The 22214-nt window shown below is 43.2% G+C and overlaps 1 protein-coding gene and 1 pseudogene across 1 annotated transcript; both read left to right on the top strand.

Annotated features, from left to right (window-relative positions):
- Positions 1-14440: 14440 nt before the first annotated feature.
- LOC115666232 (norbelladine synthase-like) lies at positions 14441-15125 on the top strand (annotated as a pseudogene).
- A 3523-nt stretch (positions 15126-18648) lies between these two features.
- LOC115687605 (heat stress transcription factor A-1e) lies at positions 18649-21525 on the top strand. The gene is made up of 2 exons (XM_056302864.1): positions 18649-19163; positions 20054-21525. The coding sequence occupies exons 1-2, from the start codon at positions 18891-18893 to the stop codon at positions 21275-21277; spliced, it is 1497 nt and encodes a 498-aa protein (XP_056158839.1). The 5' UTR covers positions 18649-18890; the 3' UTR covers positions 21278-21525.
- The last annotated feature ends 689 nt before the right edge of the window (positions 21526-22214 follow it).

Genomic DNA, 22214 nt, shown 5'->3' with positions numbered 1-22214 from the left:
GTTACTTATCAGGCGAAGAACTTCATGCAGCCCATACTTATATTTTACTGAACTGTCCAGAAGTCGAGCCATACTTCAAGTAAGTGTAAATTTGTAAATATATGTTTTGCGTGTCAAATATTTGCTAATAATGATATGGTTTTTAATATTAGGATTTTCCAAACTTCAATGTTTGGACTACAACCAAATGAGTTTGACCGTTTGTGCGATGAACAATTTGCAGCATGGTTCAAGACATATGTAAGTTGCCTATGGATCAAAATCAAGTTATTAAAATTATATACATCATTTAGTTAAATATATATTATTAACTTTGCATGTGTAACCTTAGGTTCACAGTAATTATGATGAAATTGGAGGGCAAGGATTGCTACATTATCTGTCATGGGGTCCACAGTTAAGAGTTCGAAGTTGGCCAGAGATATTTCATAAATGGATATAATTTTCATACTCAAGAATATGGAATGGGAAAATCCACAATGAATAGTGGTGTCTCTGTTCGGTCATCCAATGGTGACAGTTCGAAAGATGATTTTTATGGCTTGTTGGATGAAATCATAGAAATAGAGTACCCTGGACCATTAATGATGCGGGTTGTGTTATTTAAGTGCACGTGGTTCGACCCCGTCAAAGGAATGAAGGTGCATACGAAGTTCAATTTGGTTGAAATAAATCACAAGAAAAGGTATATGAAGTATGAACCATTTGTCTTGGCACAACAAGCAATTCAAGTATGTTATGCATCATATCCTAGTTTGAAACGTGACAAAGCTGATTGGTGGGCTGTATGTAAAATCAAAGCACGGAGGAAAATCGAGGAACACTGGAAGGATAGAGCCTACCAACAGAAGGAAGTGTCTAACACGGTTGAAATTGAGGAATATAACATACCAACTTTACGAGATCCGTGTGGAGCAATGATAAATGTGGAGCCAACTGAAATTTGCGAGTTAAATGTACAAGAATGTTCAGAATCTGATTTTCAGACAGATGACGAGGACGAGGACGAGGACGAGGACGAAGACGAAGACGAAGATTAAAATTTTTGTCACAAAACACTACAGATGTGTAATTATTAATGCTACCGGTGCTATTTTGGTTGTTATCATTATTATTCTTGTTATTATTGTTATTGTGCTTTTTTATTATTGTTATTGTCGATTATTCTTTTTATTTTAATTGATCGTCCGAAATTTTGTCCCTAAATGCCGACAAGTCTAATATTATTAACGTGCCCTAACATTTTCGATATTCTAATTTCTATTGCAACATTTGAGATGCCTAAATTTTGGATTGAAAAAAAGATGTAGTAAATTTAGGACCCAAATAAATGAGATGCAAAATTTTTGACCGAAAAAAAAAATTCACAAATTTACAACGTTCATGTAGTATGTGCATATTTGCGCCGGACTCAAGCTGTCCGTCGCAAATTTTGCGAGAGCATTTGTACCGTTCGAAATTGTATACGGATAATTTAATCCGTCGCAAATTTGCAACGGAATTTTTTTTACGTCGCAAATTTGCGACGAATTTTTATTTCTGCTGGAAATTTTTTGTCGATCGCAAAATTTGCGACCGATATAGAAAGTCCGTTGCAAATTTGCGACGGAAAGTTGATTTTGCGATAAAGATTTTTACCGCTCGAAATTTTCGACGTAAAAAAAATCCATTGTAAATTTGCGACGGACTATGATTTCCATCGCAAATTTTGCGACGGACTAATCCGTCCGTCGCAAATTTGCCGTCAAAATTTTGCCGTTTAAATTTGCGACGGAAAAATTAATCCGTCGCAAATTTGTGACGGAAAAATTAATCGGTCGCAAATTTGCGACGGACAGTTCAGTCCGTCGCAAATTTTGCGACGGACAGCTTAGTCCGTCGCAAATTTTGCGAGGGAAATTTTGCCGTTCAAATTTGCGACGGATTAATTTTTCCGTCGCGAATTTTTGTCGGTGGAAAATTTGCGACGGACCGAGCAAGTCCGTCGCAAATTTGCGACGGACTTGCTCGGTCCGTCGCAAATTTACATGTTATTACCCCTCCCCCTTCCCCGACGCCGCCCCCCGCCCGATCTGCGCATTCCCCCCGCCCGTCGCCGTCGCAACCGTCGCCGTCGCCGCTCGTCGCCGGTCGCCCCGCAGCCCCCGCCCGTCGCCCAGGTCGCCCCGGCCCGCCACCGGCCCCCCGGCCGTCGCCCGCCCCCGCCCGGTGGCGCCCTCGCCCCGCCTCGCCGATCGCCCCCGCCTCGTCGCGCCCTCGCCCGCCTGCCTCGTCGCCCGCCCCGCCTTGCCGCCACCCCGCCGGCCGTCGCCCGCCCCACGGGTCGTGTCCCAGCAGTGCCCGGCCGTGTCACCGCCCGGCCTCGCCGCCGTCGCCCGCCCGCGGGGATCAGGCCCGCCGCCAGGCAGCGCCGTCGTCAGCTGTCGCCACCGCCGGGCCGCCGCGCCGCCGTGCCGCCTCCGACCAGCCTGCCACCCGCCTCCCAGTCGCCGGCCGAGGCTGTGGCCGGTCGGCCTGACGCCGTCGCCGCCCCCTACGCCGTTGCCGCCGTCGCTGCCCTTGACGCCGTCGCCGCCGAGCTCCGCCGTCGTTCTCCCAGTCGTGGCTGAGCACCTGCCCGACTAGTCACCATTTGAGCTCACGCTTGTGCCGGGACCGCCACTGTTCTATCGGCCGATTTTTATTGTCCTTGAATCAAGTAAGCAACTCTCTAAACCCTAGTTAGTATAATTAGGTAATTAGTCGGACTTGTTTAAGGATTATTTAGGATCACTTTTCGTTGGCTAAGTTACTGGTCGATTTGAGGATTGCATGTGGCTTTGATCGATGGTCGACTAGTTAATTTGTTTATTATGTGGATGATTAAGCGTTAAATGACGATAAGTTGATTGATTAAGCGTTTTCACAGAAAATGCTTGAAAATTGAACAATTCTATAAAAAATCAAGGAAAATTACGGAAAATTAAAACAATGGTATATGTTGGCAACAAATATGAAATTTGACCGTAAAAGTTTTTTAAACTTTTTAAAAAACAAAAATTTCAGAATATCAAAAAATGGCAAAAATTAATAGTGACCACCCATTTTCAATGAAATTTAGATTTTTTAACGTTCCGGGGAAAAAAATATTAAAAAATTAAAAATTTCCATAACCTTATAAAATGGCTTAACATAAATGTGGTCACCCATTGTGAGGGAAATTTTTATTTTTTTGGGTGAAAAAAAAATTTAAAAAATATAAAATTTCAATACTTGCCTGAATTGCCTAGAAAACATTTGGCCATCAACTTGCAGTGAAATGTAAATTTCTTTAGATGGCCAAAAAAAAATTAGAATTTAAAAATTTTCAAAACTTCACGGAATGACTTATAATACCTGTGGCCACCCACTTTTAGTTATATTTAATTTTTTTAACGTGCCCTAAAAATTATTAAAATAAATAAGGACAAAAATTTTGTAAACTTTACCTAATAGCTTAGACTACCTGTGGCCACCCAATTTTAGTATGGACAAATTTTTTTATTTCACGAAAAAAATTTATATTAAAAAATAATAATTTAAAAATGCTTAAAATTTTAAAATTTCAAAACTTTACAAAATGTCTTAGAATATCTGTGGCCACTAACTTTTAGTGAAATTTTTTTTTAGGGCCCAAAAATTTTTTTTGCAATAATAATAATTTTTTTCTTATAAAACTGTACAGAATTACTCATAATACCTGTGGCCACCCACTTTCAGTGAAATTTAAATTTTTGTACGTTGTCAAAAAAAAATTTAATCAAAATGAATGCGATTCATATAGTGATGTTTAATACCTGTAGCCACCCAAATCGTGCTCATACATTGATGTTTCATATCAAAATGAATGGGATTCATAGTATATTTGTTTGTGGGAAATTGCATGTCATAAACACTCGACATTGGCTCATTTCAAGGAAACATTTTCTCGGTCTTTCCATCAAAATGGTAAGCTTCGTCATGTACATCATTATGTGTTCGTAATACGTGTCAATAGTTCTTTACATATTCGCATAACCTTCCTACTTGTCAGTTTAAACGTGAATGTCACATGCCTAGAAGACAATGCTCTTCCTCGTCCTCGTCCCCGCCCCTTTCCTCTTCCCCTGTCCCGGCATCTAACCCTCAACCACAGTATGGTCCGTCACAATATGGACACGTTGGCCCTTTCTCCAACACTCAACAACATGTTACGGGACTTGGCCACATGCGAACTGAACGTTCTCCAGTTCAATCTCCTTTAGCTCCCTCTCCTTCCGTTCCACCCCATTATTCGGCGGAACAATCGAATATTGACGGAAACATAGGTCAAGAAGATAACCGATTCTTCATATGCCCATTTGGAGATTCGTAAGTACTTTATTTTTATTTTAGTATATGTAATATTTAGAGCTTTAGATATTGATGTCAATTGAATTGTCCATGTTGCACAATATTCATATGAATGCAGATTCACGAATGCTCCGTCTGTTGTGAGGGAATTGAACAAAATAGTAAGAAACTTTTGGATGGGAGAGTATATTACTTACAGAAATGTTCTACAAGAAGTGAAAGAAATGTGGTGGAATGAGTTCAAGGTAAGTTTTACATATTTTATTTTCTCACCAATTAAGTGTGGTGTAGTATATTGATGGTCAAGAATGATGTAAAGGGAACAGAACAACTCTGTAGTTTTCGATACCTAAAGGACCAGATATTTTCCCCGACATGAACTTTACAAAATCTGTCTATATTTGTCTGGTGCATGGTTATGGATATGTAATAATCATAATAATTTTCAATTTGTGTTTTTATTCATTGCAGCGGAAGTTCAAGTGGGAGGAAGCGGAAGACAATGAAGTGAGAAGAATTTTCGATAAGAAAATAAGTGATTTTATGCGAAATGTCATGAATAGAGCGAAGAGCAAGCAAGCGAAGCCGTCTTTCTTTACAGCTGACAATTGGGAGGCAATTAACACATTTTGGGCATCTGAACAGAGTCGGCAACTCTGTGAGCAGAATAAGAAGAATCGATCTTCTAGTTCTAGTGATGGGTCAGCCACATATGCTGGGGGCTCTATCAACATTGCGGAGCATCGCAAACGAATGGTAAGTCTGTTAAATGAGTTATAAGTTAATTTAATTCAATTACTCATGTTTACATTTTGTAGGCACATGAATTGGGGACGGAACCGACATTTGCAGCTACATTTGAACGCACATTTCAAAAGAAAGATAAGACATGGACTGGCGATCGAGCAAAAGCTGTTAAGGTATGTAAGGTTATACTTTGGCTTATATGTAAACTATAATGAAAACCGTGAATGCTTTCAATATTTTTGGTAGATATATATAGTGATTTTATTTTCATCTACATTGTTAATGTAGGAAAAATATGATGAACTTTTAATGAGCAGTGCTAGTGGTAGTGATGATTGTCCTGAGTCCCGGCCACCAGTTGATAATATGGCATTATGGATGGAGGCAACGGGTGGGGCGAAAAAAGGGAAAATATTTGGGATGGGATCATTATCAAGGATGTACATGCCGAATAGTCCTGGAAGTTCATCATCCACTGGGACTGGTCGAAGGAGGTCACGACCAGACGAGCAATTGACCCAAGAAGTGCATCGTCTGAATAATTTACTTGTTAAGAAGGATGAACGAATATATAACTTGGAAGAACAAATGAGAGTCGTTATGCAACACCTTAACATCAATCGCTATGGCGATCCTCCTGTACCTCCAGCCAATCCAGTAGGTGATGGGAACAATGATGACCAACACATTGATGCCGAGAATGCTGCTGATGATGATGATGAAGATTTTCTCCGGTCTTTCTAGTTAAAATTCTCAAAATCGGGGGTAAGCTTGCTTCATAATCTTGGTTTTTCATAATTTCGCTCATATTCATATGTAAGAACATTTATGTTCGTCCCGAAACGTATTTTTGTTAACCCTTTTGTTATTTTACACCTAGTTCCACATCCATGCATAAACGCTTTTTTTATATTCTGGACTGATTTATGTATCGACATTTCCTCAGGTCTCGACAAAACTGACTACTTTTGGTGTCATGCCATCGTACCAAAGCCGCATCTTCTTCTGTATGGTTTTTTTGCGTCTTCTATGGTTGTCCCGTCTCTTAGTTCATGTTTTGACTGTATTGTAAGATTGGATATCAAATAGTATCATGTCAGACTCTACAACTTTCCTTCTGTTATTTGTTTCAATTATATGTCATTATGGCTGGTTTGTCAGAATTTATGGTTTGTTCGTTTTTCTGTTTCAATTATATATCATTGTCTTCTTTGATTGATATGGACAAGAATTTATGGCCGAAATGATATAAAAATAGCGACGAATATTTTAAGCCGAATTTTGCTATCATTAAAGTTTATCACTAATTTGCGACGAAATTCGCGACGAATTTTCTGACGAAATTCGCGACAAATTTTACGACGATTTTGCGACGAAAATTGCGACGAAATTGCGACGAATTTTTGCGACGGACAGAGTCGTGGCAAATTTGCGACGAAATTTGCGACGAAATTGCGACGGATTTTTTCAACGAATTTTGCGTTGGACAAAGTTCGTCGCAAATTTTCGACGAAATTTGCGACGAATTTGCGACGGATTTTTGCGACGAATTTTGCGACGGATTGAGTTCGTCGGAAATTTGCAACGAAATTTGCGACGAATTTGTGACGGATTTTTGCGACGAAATTGCGACGGATTTTTGCGACGAATTTTGCGACGGACAAACGTCGTCGCAAAATTTGCGACGAATTGCGACGGATTTTTGCGACGAATTTTGCGACGGACAAACGTTCGTCGCAAATTTTGCGACGAAATTTGCGACGAATTTGCGACGAATTTTGCGACGGATTGAGTTCGTCGCAAATTTGCGACGAAATTTGCGACGGATATATGCGACGAATGTTCGTCGCAATTTTGCGACGGAATATTTGCGACGAATTTTGCGACGGACTATGTGCCGTCGCAAATTTGCGACGAATTTTTTTTCGTCGCAAATTTGCGACGAACTTGTGAATTTTCCGTCGCAAAATTTTGCGACGACCTAGTAGCGACGGAATTTTTTCCGTCGCAAATTCGATTTGCGACGGATTTTTCCACGTTTTCCGTCGCAAATTCCGTCGCTAATCCGGTGTTTTTTTGTAGTGTATGGGATTATATTAACACTCCTCTCGCGTGTAAGTCTCTCCCTCACACGTGCTTGACGCAGCTCGACTTTAGTAAAATGGATACATTTGACCTAAAATATAAACTATTGACCTATGCTCTGACATTATGTTATAATATCTTTATACAAAAGCTTAAGCCTGGAATAGGGAACCGCATGTAAGTATGTCACATTATAACCATGCGTTTAATCGATGCAAAATTATAAGAACAACAGTGACATAAACATTGGAAACAATACCGAGGTCTATATATGAATCTTGATCAACCTGCACTACCACCGTTGGCTACTACCAGTCTACCACCATTTATAGTGGCAATCTGTCAATGAGACGACCACCATTGTAATGGCATCAAGGACAACCATTACGACAGCGGTCTCATTTGTCGTCCAAGTGACGAATAGTGCCTTTAGGATTGATTCCGAAGTGGTAGAAACAAAACATTTTAAAAACACACGCTTAAAAGAATTAGGGACGATTGAACCTCGAGGACATAGATATATCCTTCTTTTTCTTGCAATTTGATGCCTCAATTTTTTTCATTCAATTAATATCTTATATTCAAAATTGATTTGCGTATGTAAATAAATAAGAAGAAGCTTAGTAACTAGATTGTACTCTAAAAAAAATTTTACGTACTTGTAATCTCATCATTTTAATAAAATAACATATACTTTTTATTTAAATAATAAATAACCTTTATAATTATCTCTATAGACGCACATGTTACATATATTTGAACAAGAAATTGACAATTACGATTTTAAGCATAAATATAATTGAGAATAATTGTGATCAGAAGCAACCGTGGCAAAGAAAAAATGAATGTATAGGAAATGGAGCCGTTTAAGTGAGTCAACCTATCTCCCTCGAAAAACGAGAGGTGCGAGAAGGACCGCATCACTGCCCTGAAAAATGACAGCACCGTCCGCCTCTCATTTCCCTATTCCGCAAGCAGCAAAACGAAGTCACGCTATCCTCTTCCTTCAGTTACACCACGTTCGAATCCCTCCCTCCACACAAAAGGGAAAATACAAAGAAAATTGAATCTACTTTGTATTCGGAAAATTTAGATGAGCTGATGCTCGGTTTGTTTCACGTAAAATATTTTTCTCATTTTTCGGTGTTTGGATCGCTTAGAAAAATAAGTCAACGGAAAATGTTTTCCTAATCATCGGAAAACTGTGTAAATTCAAGAAATAATTTCCTCTTTAAAAAATTAAAAATTATTGTCCAAAATATAACTAGATATCGACGCTTGTACCAGAAATTCTGCACTTGAGCATGGAAATCCTAATGCTCGGTCTCGGGTCCCTAACATCTAGGAGTAGGTCCTTGGCGCCCGAGCCTGGGTCTATTGAGGCCTCGGTGCCCGTGCTTGATGCTTCGGCACCTGGGCACAGATCCACAAAGGAAACCCGGCCTCCATGGACCCAAGCCCAAGCCTGGGCACTAAGGTTCCGCGTTCAGCTTTTGTGGACTAGGACCCGAGTGCCAAGGATCTAGGCACAAGCAACGAGGCCTCAGACCTTACCTCTATAGACCCGAGATTAGCGCATGTGCTCTTGCTCGGGACCCAAGTGCTCGTGCCCAGATCCCCAACGTTCGATGCAGGGTCCATCGAGGCTAGATTTAGGATCCTGATGTCCATGCGCAAGTTAATAGAGCCCGAATAGTGTATGTATATTTGTGGAAATTAGATAAGATTTTTCCTTTGCGAACGATGGAAAAAAAATTTCAATTCTTTTTTCAGGTTTTAGCGGAAAATATTTTATGTGAATCAAATGGAGTCCTAGTGTCGAATAATCTTGTCTTCGTACTAAAATAATACGTGGTCTTTTTTTAAGTCCATACCTGCATTTTATTTTCTCATCGACCTATATAGGTTGTTATGGCTATTAAAACCTTCCCCCTCCCTCTAATTATGACTAGGGTTTCACGAATACGTGGTGGTTAACGTCATATAACAATTATAATAGATGCTTGTTAAATAGGCAAAAGTACGAAGTGCCATAACTTGTGTACGGCGATCACTTTGGTGCCATAACTTTTTTTCGGATCACTTTGGTGCCAACTTTTTTGAAAAACGATCATTTTAGTGCCAATGCTGACGTGGCTCGTCGGAAATCCGATGTGGCGCTGACACGGCTCGCCGGAGAGGTCCAGTCAGCATTAAAAACCTAAAACGACGCCGTTTAGCCCTCTGACGTGTACATTTTTTAAAACAAAATTAAAAAAAAAAAAACCTGCAGCAGCGGCGAGGGAGCCCTCGCCGCTGCTGTCGCCAACCCACCACCACCGGGAAGGGCCGGCGGCGGTGGGCGCAGTGGTCGGCGAGGGTAGCCGGGGCCCGGCGACCCTGGCCGAGCCCAGCGAGGGCCGGATCCGGCAAGGCGAGACCTCGCCGTCGCCTAGGTCGCGACGGCGAGGTCTCGCCTCGCCCAGCGAAGGCGAGGCCGACCTCGCCGTCGCCTGGGTCGCGACGGCGAGGCGCGGCCTCGCCTTCGCTGGGCGAGGCGAGACCTCGCCGTCGCGACCCAGGCGACGGCGAGGTCGGCCTCGCCTTCGCTGGGCGAGGCGAGACCTCGCCGTCGCGACCGGGTCGCAACGGCGAGGTCGGCCTCGCCTTCGCTGGGCGAGGCAAGACCTCGCCATCGCGACCCAGCGAAGGCGAGCGCCTCGCCATCGCCACCCAGGCGACGGCGAGGTCTCGCCTCGCCGGATCCGGCCCTCGTTGGGCTCGGCGAGGGTCGTCGGGCCCCGGCCAGGGGACGGCGACCCTCGCCAACCACTGCGCCCACCACCGTCGACCCTTCCCGGCGATGGTGGGTTGGCAGCAGCAGCGGCGAGGGCTCCCTCGCCGCTGCTGCAACTTTTTTTTTTTTTTAAATTAAAAAATTCGAAAAAAAGCCACATAATTTCCACGTGTACAAATCAGACCATTTTTTTTAAATATAAATGCCAGGTCAGCATTTTGGCCGGAGTCACTAAAGTGATCGATTTTCCTCCGACTTGGCACCAAAGTGATCCGAAAAAAATTTATGGCACCAAAGTGTTTGCCGTACACAAGTTATGGCACTTATAGTGTACTTTTGCCTTGTTAAATGATACAGTTGAAAATATTTTGAAAAAGAATACATTAGCCTATTTATAGGCTTTATTATATGACTATTTAAGTTAATAAGATAAACATAATATCAATTATACGCAATCAATAATATACATAATCAAAAGATATAGGGTTAATACCACGAAAAACTTCAAACTGGTACACATGTGATAAATTTACCCCAAATTATTTTTTTTACCACAAAAAACCCTCAACTGGTACACCTGTGACAATTTTACCCGAAACAAATTTTTTGATCACCAAAAATCCCAAACTGGTACACATATAATAATTTTATCCCGAACTAATTTTTTGACCACCAAAAACCCCAAACTGGTACACCTGTGCCAAATTTACCCTTCGTTAGCTTCCGTTAAATTTTAATGTCAAATTGCTAAGTTTGATGACACGTGGTAGTTGACGGGTGTACCAGTTTGGGGTTTTACCCCTCTGTTTGTCACAAGTTTACCAATTTGTGATTTTTCGTGATATTAATCCAATTTAACGTACACTAATAGAGAGTAAATTTGTCACAAATGTACCAGTTTGGAGTTTATAGTGGTCAAAATATTAGTTTGGGGTAAAATTATCACAGTTATACCAGTTTGAGATTTTTTCTGGTCAAAAAATTAGTTCGGGGTAAAATTGTCACAAGTGTACCAAAGTGGAGTTTTTGGTGGTCAAAAAAATAGTTCGGGGTAAATTGTCATAGGTGCACCAGTTTGGAGTTTTTTGGTACAAGTGTACCAGTTTGAGATTTTTCGTTGTATTAACCCAAAGATATATAAAATCCTAATAGATATGGAGAATCAAGTAAATATCCTAATATTGCTCATAAATACAGGCCTAATCTCCTAATAAACCCCAAACTTTAGGTTCAGTTCCAATTTTGCCTTGAACTATTTTTTTTTTTGGGTAAAAAGACCCCAAACTTTTGGTTCAATCCCAATTTTGCCTCAAACTTTTTCTTATCTAAAAAAAAACCCTAAATTATAAGTTCAGTCCCAAATCTGCCCCAGGCTTTTTTTTTTGGTCTAAAAAATTCACTAACTCTGACTCTAGTCCCAAATCTACCTCAAAACTATGTTTTTTGTCTAAAAAAAATCACAAACTTTCAATGTAGTCTCAAATCGGCCTCCTTTAACCCTCTGTCCAAAAATCAATATAAGTTGTTTGATGTGGTATTTCCACGTTGGTAATAAATCCACATCAACAAGGTGATGTAAAAATTATTTCCAAAAACGAAACCGTTCTTCAACAAGGAACAACTAATGATGATTTTTGGACAAAGGGCAAACAGGGGCAAATTTGGGATTAAAGTTAAAATTCATAGTAGATTTGGGATTGAACTTAAAGTTGTGGATTTTTTTAAACCCAAAAAAAATTCGAGGCAGATTTGGACTAGACTTAAAGTTAGGGATTTTTTTGGAAAAAGAACAGTTCGAAGCAAAATTGAAATTGCACGTAAAATTGAGAGTTTTTTTAAGGAATTAGGCCAACAAATACATACAATAAGAACAACATTCTATGTTCGGTATCCATCCCACCACCACGGACAGAAAAACCAATATATTTGGGCCGGTTTGGTACGAACGGAAATTTTTGTTAACGTTGGCATAGCCAATTCCATTAATAAAGGACAAGCCACGTTCTCCTCCGATCAAATCTCCGATTAATGGTTAATATTATAGTTTATGGGTTACCACGACTTACCGGCCTGGTTTCCTCCAACGAAGTTGAGCAAAAACCCGAATTATCTTTATACACTCACATGTATATAGTCTAGCTGAGTTTTAACTTTCTTTTCTTCTACTTTATTAATGGTTAGGTCGTCATGTATGTAGTGTATATGGAACCCTTGCTAATTTGGGTCGTGTAATGCGGCAATGATAGTGTATGCATTGTAGAGGAAAAGTACCAAAAAAATCTTAAATCTATTGCATTGGTACCACTTCAATCCTATATCTTTCAATTGAGCCAATTTACTCATAATCATTTTCACAGTAGTACCAATTCAGTCCATCCGGTCAATTTAGGGCGGAAATCGCTGATGTGGACATTGATCGTCCCATATTTAATTATTTTTTGAATTTTTTTATTAATTTTTAAAATTTTCCCTTCTTTTTTTTTCCTTCTCTTTCCTTTGGCCTATGGCCGGTACTCGGCCATGGCCAGCGACCGGCCACTAGCAAGAGCTGGACCGTCGCGGCCCTCACATGTGGCCGGTCGCTTGCCATGGCCGAGTACAGGCCAAAGGGCAAAGGAAAGAGCAGAAAAAAAAAAGGAAAAAGAAAAAAAGGGAATTCTTAAAAAAAAAAAATACTCAAAAAATAATAAAAAATGTTAATGTCTGCAATTTTCGGCTTAAATTGGCCTAATTGATACCAATGTGAAAATATTTAGGACTAAATTGATCAAATTGAAAGATTTGATCAAATTGGTATGAATGCAATATGATTAAGAACTTTTTGGTAGTTTACCCTGCAATGTAGCTTTGCTTGTGTTAGGTTTTCAATTGGATGATGGGATGAGTTTGGCCCCAGCCGGACCTGCACATCATAGAGAAAAGTGCAAGCTGGGATGCGATTTGGCGATCCTGTGTCGGGTGCTATGTTTAGCTCTGCGAGTCTATGAGCCCATGACAACATTAACCAGATTTTTGGTTCTTACGTAGGAGTGAACCCGATACAACAGTCTTGCATGTCTCCAATTTTGGTAAATTACAGAAAGAGACTTTGAAATGATCCCCTTGGATTTTCCTCGATTATTTGAATACATTCAAATACACTTATCGCAGAAAAGAAGAAGAAGATCCATATAGACTATAGTTTCAGGTAAATTCGACATACAAACACAATTCCCATATTCAAAATTTATCTGTTCGACATAGAAACGTAATAACCATGTTCAAGATGTATCCATCTTTCGCAACATTCCACGCAACATGTATACAAGTACAAATACTCAAACAAATGCGGTTTCAAGACATTTGGTGCGTTCAATTAACTCTTATCAAGTCTTAAACCAGTCCGAAAGAGACATAGCGGATGTTATAAACCAAATTCCAAAGCAGTAAATATAATGGTTGATGATATTAATCACCAATTGATAGGGTCTCATTCTCGAAGGGATTGTGACATATCAGTTACTATGAAGATCTAATGTTATGGTTTCAATAGCTTGGTGAATATGATACATCACAAGATACTTCTTCTTTTTGTATCATAAAGAGAACAACAACAGGAGGTAACGCGAAACTTGCATATCATGCAATATAAAATGCAAATGCTCTCCTTTGTTTCTATTCTTCAAATCGAGTGATCACGAGAGTGAGAGGAAGTATAATTTAATGCGTAAAGAGATATCTAATTTTATAATATACCTGATCATGAATTTGACAGTCCGTTAAGGCCGGCCTAAAGAAACAAAGCTCGAAGCACAATGTGGATGAGTTTGGATAAACGGCTTCTGCGGCTTTGCCTTGGCCTTGGGACACTAAGAACTGAACCGAAGCAAACTGCATTGCATCAACATTCTCTTCCTAAAAAGGGAGGGATTCGCCAACAGGCAAAACATATTTCATCAAGAGAAGTAGCAGGGAACGAAAGAGATGAGACTGACCCATAACATCTCACTTCTGATGTGTACAGCAAGTAAGCAGGCCTATGGTTCAATGAATTGGTACAAATGCTTTGCACTTCAATGTTCTCGCCCGTTTGCTTTCACTCATAACTTTCTCTTGAGTAATTATATATATATATATATATATATATATATATATATATATATATATATATAATGTCATAAATCAATACACATTACTCGCTCCTTCCTGCCCTCCCACCCACGAGGATGTTTCCAGGCGATAGAGAGAAAGAGGGAGAGAGGCTTTCTCCGTGGACCCACCCGCGCCACATGGCGATCGCTGAATGGCATGGAACTATGCTGACGTGGAGGAGCGGGAATACCTAATATTTTCTCCTTCCTTGGCCTTGCGAGTGAACTTAGGTAAAGAAAAAGGAACAACTTCTCCGACTGTTCTATAAATACATGTGCCACCCCCACCCACGCATCACACCCATCCATCCGTCCTCCACAACAGACGTATAAACACACATCGGTTAGAGAGCGAGAGAGAGAGAGACAGAGAGATGTTTGTTCAGTTGTTGCACGAGACGGAAATGAAGGTGGGAGCAGGCAAAGCATGGGAGCTGTATGGCACCATCAAGCTGCCCCTGCTGGCCAATAAGGACTTCTCTAATACCACCCTCGACATCTTAGAAGGCGATGGCAGCGTCGGCACCGTCATCAAGCTCACTGTTGCCGGAGGTATGTGATGTCAGTGTATTGTGTCTAAGTGACGGGATGATCATCAAGCCCCCGCATCCATGACAAATCTTTCCTTTGTCGCGACAGGTTTCTCCTATAAAGAGAAGTACACAAAGGTGGACCACGAACGCCATGTGAAAGAAACTGAGGCGATCGAAGGCGGGTTCCTGGACATGGGACTCTCCCTGTATTGAGTGCGATTCCAAGTGATAGGCAAGGACGAGGAGGAGTCGTGCGTGATCAAGTCCGCCATCGAGTATGAAGTCGCCGATGAGGCTTCCTTCGATGTCACCGTCATCTCGGTCAAGCCGCTTGCAGATATCGCGGAAGCTGCCAGGAAGCAATTCACCACCTCAGCCGGCGCCAACTGAACACCAGGAAGGAGCGGCCAAGTCATGCTATTGCTATCCTCTTCCTTCACTTAAACTACGTAAAATGGCAAAAATACAAAGAAAATTGAACCTACTTCTTATTCAAAAATTTAGATGAGCTTAGTGTCGAATAATCTTTTCTTTATACTAAAAGAATACGTTATATTTTTAAAGTCTATACTTGCATATTATGACTAGGGTTTTATGAATATGTGGTGGTTAACACCAAATAAAATTTCTATTCGGTGCTTGCTAAATTATACAATAAAACGACGTTCTATGTTAACGCTGGCAAAGCCAATTCCCGTAATAAAGAACAAGCAATGTCCTCCTCCAATGAAATCTCCGGTTGATGGTTAATATTTAATTAGTGTGTTTAATGTATTTAGTCTTATATGTATTGAATGGAACCATTGCTACTTTTGGTCGTGTAATGCGGCAGTGATAGTGCATGCAATGTGGCTTTGGCTGTGTTACGTTTTCAATTCGATGGTTGGATGAGTTTGGCCCCAGCTGGACCTGGACATCATAGAAAATAGGGCAAGCTGGATGCCGTTTAGTGACCCTGAGTAGGTTGCTATGTTTAGCTCTATGACCCCGTGACAACATCAACCAGATTTTTGGTTCTTACGTAGGAGTGAGCCCGACATAATAGTCTTGAATGTCTCGAATATTATTGGAAAATTAGAGAAAGAGACTTTGAAATGATGCTTGAGTTTTCCCTCGATTATTTGAATACATTCAAATAGACTTATAAAAGAAACTTCAAATGGATTATAGTTTATGGTGAATTCGACATTCAAACATAATTACAAATATTCAAAATTTATCCATCTTTTGCAACATTCCATGCAACATGTATAGCAGTGCAAATACTTGAACGAATGCGACTTCAAGACATTTGGTGCGTTCAATTAACTTTTAACGAGTGTTAAACATGTCTAAAAGTAACGAGGCAGATGTTATAAACCAAATTCCAAAGCGGTAAATATATGTAAGTGATGGTTGATCATGTAATCGCTCATGGTAGGGACTCATTCTCGAAGGGATTGTGACGTATTAACTATTGCGAAGATCTAATGTTTATGGTAGCTTGGTGCATGTGATATGTCACCAGATACTTCTTCTTTTTGTCCGAGAAAGAAAACAAGAACAGGACAAGGTGATGCGAAACTCGCATATCATGCAATATAAACAGTAAATGCCCTCCTTTGTTCCTATCTATTGGATTGAGTGATCACCAGACAGAGGGGAAGTATGAGTCAGTGGGTAAGAAGATATCTAATTTGGCAATAGACCCGATCATGGATCTGACGGTCCGTTGAGGCCGGCCTGAGTAATAAAGCATGAAGTATAATGTGGCTGAGTTTGGATAAGCAGCTTCTTTCATCGGCACAGGCTTGGCCTCGGACACCAAGAACCAAACCGAACCGAAACGAAAGAAACTGCGTCGCAGCTAACATTCTCTCGCTAGAAAGAGAGGGGTTGGCCAACAGGCAAAAGGTATTCCATCAAGAGCAGCAGCATTAGGAGGGAACGAAGGAGATGAGACTGGCCCATCCATGTAACTCTTGCTCGCAACGGGCTTTTCCATAACCTTGTGGGTAGTCATGGCCACGGTTCGGAACCAGCCGGTTCCAGTTCGTGGCCATGTATGAACCGGCCGATTCCGGTTCCGGTTCCGATTCCTGTCGGTTCCGGTTATCTTTTTATTTTATTTTTTTATTTTATGTTTTATTTTTTATTTTGCCCGTTGCCAGGGCAGCCTGCAAAGGCTACCTTGGCAACGGGCCGCAGCAGGGCCTACACGTCTGCAGGCCCTGCTGCAGGTTTTCTATTTTTTTTTAATTTATTTATTTAAATTTTTTAATTTTTTTTTTGAATCGGGCCCGTAGGCCACGGGCCGGTTCCGAACCGCGGGCCCGGTCAACGGGCTCGTTCCGGGCCGAAACCGGCCCGTGGCCATGACTACTTGTGGGTGTACAGCAAAAGGCAGCAGGCCTAATGGCTGCAAAATGTCTCGGCACTTCCCAGGGTTCACGCCTGTTTGGGCTTTTTCATTTTCACTTATTAACTTCCCCTTAAATAATTAGGGAAAATTCCAATTAAGGACCCCAAGTGGGGTCCTTTTCTCAAAAGAGGACCCAAAGTGAATATGGTGTCAAATAAGTACCTGAAGTGCCCAATCAGTCTCAAATAAGAGTCCAAAGTACTCAATTTGTCTCAGGTAAGGGCCTGGGTTCGCCGGCCGGTCAAATCTCGCCGGCCGGCGAGCACAGTTACTGTTCTGGCAACCGGAACAGTACATTTCATCTCTGTTTGTTTTTTCTCTTCCCTCCGCCGGCCATAGCCGAGGCCGGTGGAGGTCGCCGGCCTCAGGCGGAGGCTGCCCTCGCCCGACGCCGGCGAGGGTCGCCACTCCATTGGGCCGGGCGGGCGAGGGCGACCCTCGCCGGCGGAGGCGCGACCCTCGCCGGCGGAGGCGGGCTGAGGGCGAGGGCTCGAGCTCGCTGGCCATCTGGGCGAGCTCAGCCGGCGAGCTCGCCCGGATCTCGGGCAAGCTCGAGCTCGCCGGCCATCGAGGCGCCGGCGAGCTCGCCGCATCTCGGGCGAGCTCGAGCTCGCCGACCATGGCGAGCTCCGCCCGCATCCGGGCGAGCTCAAGCACATGCCGGCCTCACCATGGTCCGTGCGGCCGGCGAGGCGGAGCTCGCCCAGATCTGGGCAGAGCTCGCCGGCCGAGCTCGCCCAGATGGCCGGCGAGCTCGAGCTCCCATCGGTCTCAGCGAGCTCGAGCTCACCGACCACGGCACCCTCCCCTTCCCCTTCCCGCCGCAAGTTCTCCCCACGGAAGCCCCCGCCGGAGTCCTCGGGCTCCGCCGCCACCCCCACCCCCGCCCGATACAGCCCTCGACAACCCGGATCTCGGGCCCTTCCTCCTCAAGCTCGCGCGCGACACCATCGCCTCCGGCGACGGCCCTGCCAAGGCCCTCGACTACGCGATCCGGGCGAGGCCGACCTCCTCGAGCTCGCCCGGATTTGGGCGGAGCTCGCCATGGTCCGGCGAGCTCCGGCTCGCCCAGTCCTAGGGGCAGAGCTCGCCGCGAGCTCTCGCCGCCTCAGCTCTCCGCCGTCGCGGTTGCGGGCCGGACCGGGGAAGAAGAAAAGAAAAAAAAAAAAAAATTTGGACAAAATTGCCCCTATTCCGGTGCCGGAAATGTCGGCCGGTCGCCGACCGGAGAACATTTGGCCGGCCGGCAAGCTCAGGTCCTTAATTTGACACTAGTTTGGCACTTTGGATCCTTAATTGATACCTTATCCACTTGAGGTCCTCTTTTGAAAAAAGGCACCCATTTTGGGTCCTTATTTGATAATTTTCCTAATTATTACGAGGAAAAAAACAACATATATATGACGTCATAAATCCAATCCATTACTTTACTCCCTCCTTCCCCTCCCTCCCACGAGGGATGTTTCCAGGCAATTCGTCTCGGGGGCCCACCCAACCGGTGTGGTGCGGGGGCAAGTCAAAGTCTACCGATTTCTAGACATTTTCCTCTTATTTCTGCCACGTGTCCACCTGTTTCGGTCCTTTTGCTTCGCTCTCCTCGTCGTCTGAAAATGCAGAAAACCTACACGATTACAAAAAAGCCTCCAAAATTCCCAATTTCAGTGGCCGTACCTCACTCCCTTCCCCCGACTGCACCCCTTCCTCCTCCTCCGACGACGATGCGATCCCGTCATTGATCGGCGTCTCCTCCTCCGTCTCGGCTGATTCCGATTCTCGCTCTCCCGTACGTATCCTCTCCCTCTCCCTCTCTCTCTATTTTATGAAAACTCTCTTTTGATTCGGTTTTCGCACTGCCGATCGCATTCGCCATGCTCTCGGTCAGCGCCTCCCCCCGAATGGAGCCCCATCAGGACGCCGCCTCGGCCACCACCAACGGCGCGGCGGCCGCCAATTCCCCGCCCCCGTTCCTCAGCAAGACCTACGACATGGTCGACGACCCCTCCACCGACCCCGTCGTCTCCTGGAGCGGCGGCAACAACAGCTTCGTCGTCTGGAACGTGCCCGAGTTCTCCCGCGACCTCCTCCCCAAGTATTTCAAGCACAACAACTTCTCCAGCTTCGTCCGCCAGCTCAACACTTACGTGCGTTCCCTCCCCCCCTCTCTCTTTCCTCGTTTTCCATCCGCTCGGTAGGATCGCATCTTATACGGTGCATAAATGAGCTGCTTGGCTACTGGGTTTCTGCTTAGCTAGGGTGGGTGGGTGGGTATGATGCCCATCATCTTTACGCAGTGACGAGTGTTGGGTTGGATGAATTCACTACTGAATTTCGCATCTCATTGGTTCAATACCACGGGGTGTAAATGTTCCCCCACCGTCACTCGCAATAGCTTTGCATAACTCGGTTTTCCCTTACTCGCGAGTAACCGAATATGACTGCTGCATAATATATCAAATAGGTAATGCTAAAGGAAGCAAACTGAATGCATAGAGGGGTGCTGCATTTGTTTTTTGTTTTCAGTCCTATCACTAGAATTTGGGGTGAGCCTCTGCTCACTAAATTGGGTCTGCTTATCTTATCATGTCTTGTGTTAGCCACTTATGCCACATTTAGAGGATACTGAATCACACATGAGATCGTACGCTGCCTCTGGCACAAAGCCTCTCCTGTCTTCCCAAGTTCCCAACTAAACTAACCCCTTGGATTTGGGACACTATCTGTGAAAAGTGAAAACATTTGGATACCGCGATGTCTAGTTGCAACAACGATGGGGACAAATTTGCTCCATCCACGCGGAAGAGGAAATAGGACTATCTTTTGGCGTTTATCATCACTTTCAAAATTTAAGATGGTGTCACCTTTTACGATACATGAATCCTTTCTAAACTCTGTGTGCTTGTGTTGCACCTGACCTGTTTTTCTTGTTGGTTGATCGACAATGAAATTCTCCCGAAACAATCATTATGTCTGGGCTCTCTATTTTTCACAGACCTTTTTCCGTAAAAATCTTCTGAAATTTGTCTTGAATCAGGGGTTTAGGAAGGTCGACCCTGATCGCTTCGAATTTGCAAATGAGGGTTTCCTTAGAGGTCAGAAGCACCTCCTCAAGAGTATCAGCAGGCGGAGACCCTCTCACGTCCAGAATAATCAGCAACCACCTCAAGTCCAAGGCTCTTCCGTTGGAGCTTGTGTCGAGGTGGGAAAGTTCGGGCTTGACGAAGAGGTTGAAAGACTAAAGAGGGACAAAAATGTCCTTATGCAGGAACTTGTTAGGTTGAGGCAACAGCAGCAAGCGACGGATAACCAGCTGCAAAATGTTGGACAGCGTGTTCAGGTAATGGAGCAGAGGCAGCAGCAAATGATGTCATTCCTTGCAAAGGCCATGCAGAGACCTGGATTCTTTTCTCAATTCGTAAAGCAACAGAATGATACCAACAGGCGCATTGGTGAAGTTAACAAGAAAAGGAGACTCCCCAGAGAGGAAGAAGAAAATTCATCTGTTTGCCACAAGTTAAATGCCCCAGGCGGGCAGATTGTGAAGTATCAACCTTCCATGAATGAAGCAGCCAAAGCAATGCTACGTCAAATCTTGAAAATGAACGCATCCGGGATTGAACAATCATTAACCAATAATGAGGCGTTTTTAATCGATCACGTTCCTTCTTCCAGTGCTCTGGAAAGTAGGAGCTCCTCAAACCGTACTTCTGGGGTGACCTTAGCAGAGGTTTTTCCAACACCCGGGCCATCTAAGAGTTCAGCTGATTCAGGCTTTTGCATCAGTCATCTTGCTGGGGTTCCTGATTCACAATCTTCTTCATACGCAGCAGACCATGTCAATACACATCTGACTCAAGAGATAAACATGCCAGTGCCTCAGGACAATGCAGATATCCCTGATGCAAACTTTTTGGTTTCTGAAACTGCAAGTCCTGGCTATCTGGATACGCTGTCCGCAGCTTTAGATGGGACCATGAATGTCGAGTCAGATGCTTTTTCTCCTGAACAAGATGTGGAAATTATGCTGGATGATGTAACTAAGCTTCCAGCGATCAGTGATGTCTTCTGGGAACAGTTTCTTGCAGCAAGTCCCCTTACTGCAGACACTGAGGAGATTAGTTCGACCTCTCATGAAACTGGCATCACAAACGAGCAAGAGTCACACGCTAAGTTGGAGAATGGATTTGAGAAGGCTCAGTACATGGATCATCTTACCAAACAGATGGGTCATCTCACCTCCGACAACATAACAGGATGATGGGGTCTTATTTACTGTGTATACTGGATAATCTCTTCCAGACTAGAGGTGTATGTTAATGCACGACGTGAATGGCAGATGATGCCACCACTAACTTTCTTCACTCTACACGAGCTGAGGTCGCCCATACTAAACCTACTAACCTGAACTGCAAGTTTACAATTCGTGGGCTGTTTGGTTTTGATTCTGTTTGCGCATGCTTTCGCAAATGTGCCCATTAATGAAACGGTAAGTTCACGTTTTCTCGACTTGTGGAGCAACTGCTTTTTGGCAAAAATTGTGTAAATTGAGCTTTTGATTTCATTAAGCAATATTTAGTAAACAACGTATTCTTGAAGAAGACTTGGGGTCCCCAAAAATTATTACTCCTGTGACCGGCTTGCAAGTTGTATGTCGATGCTTCACCTAATACTTTCAGACTCCGACATTGTGGGCGCTTAGTCTTAATGTTGCTTGAAGTTGAAGTTCCTGCCCGCCCGGAATTGTCAAGCTTCGGGGTCTGATGTCGTTTTAGATTTTTTCCACCTCCAAAGAACATGGGGCTATTCTCTTCAGCGTGTTTCGCGGTCTCCAGCAATAGAACGATGGAGAAATCCAAAGACCATTTTAAGTTGGATCAAATACAGATCTAGAGTGACATCGAATTGAACATGGTAAATGCAAGCTCTCTGTAGAGCTGCATAGCAAAATTTTGGCCTAATCAAGCTCCTTGCAGGTAAATTTTGATTTTGGCCAAGACCACGCTGACAGATATATCGTTGTGCAAATTTGATCTTAACAGGGTAACTGTGTTAGTTGGTACGGTTTTGGCAAAAACGAATTGCAAAGGGATGAACATTATGCTGTGAAGGAAGTTGCGCTGAGAAATGCATATATCTTTTGTATGCTAGAAAGCTGTAAATCATCTCGTGAGATTGGGGATGCGGTACTGATGTTT

This window comes from Syzygium oleosum, unplaced genomic scaffold (assembly GCF_021117445.2).
Source record: "Syzygium oleosum isolate NSW1041296 unplaced genomic scaffold, Sole_v2.1 Sole_v2.25, whole genome shotgun sequence".
In the NCBI taxonomy this organism is placed as follows: Eukaryota; Viridiplantae; Streptophyta; class Magnoliopsida; order Myrtales; family Myrtaceae; genus Syzygium; species Syzygium oleosum.
This window is presented reverse-complemented; position numbering and strand designations above follow the sequence as displayed.

What these genes read in the sequence shown, in the direction of transcription:
- LOC115687605 (XM_056302864.1), top strand. Translation starts at nt 18,891, where the DNA reads ATGCTCTCGGTCAGCGCCTCCCCCCGAATGGAGCCCCATCAGGACGCC. An exon ending in TCCGCCAGCTCAACACTTAC is followed by an intron (nt 19,164 to 20,053) that starts GTGCGTTCCCTC and finishes GTCTTGAATCAG; the next exon opens with GGGTTTAGGAAGGTCGACCC.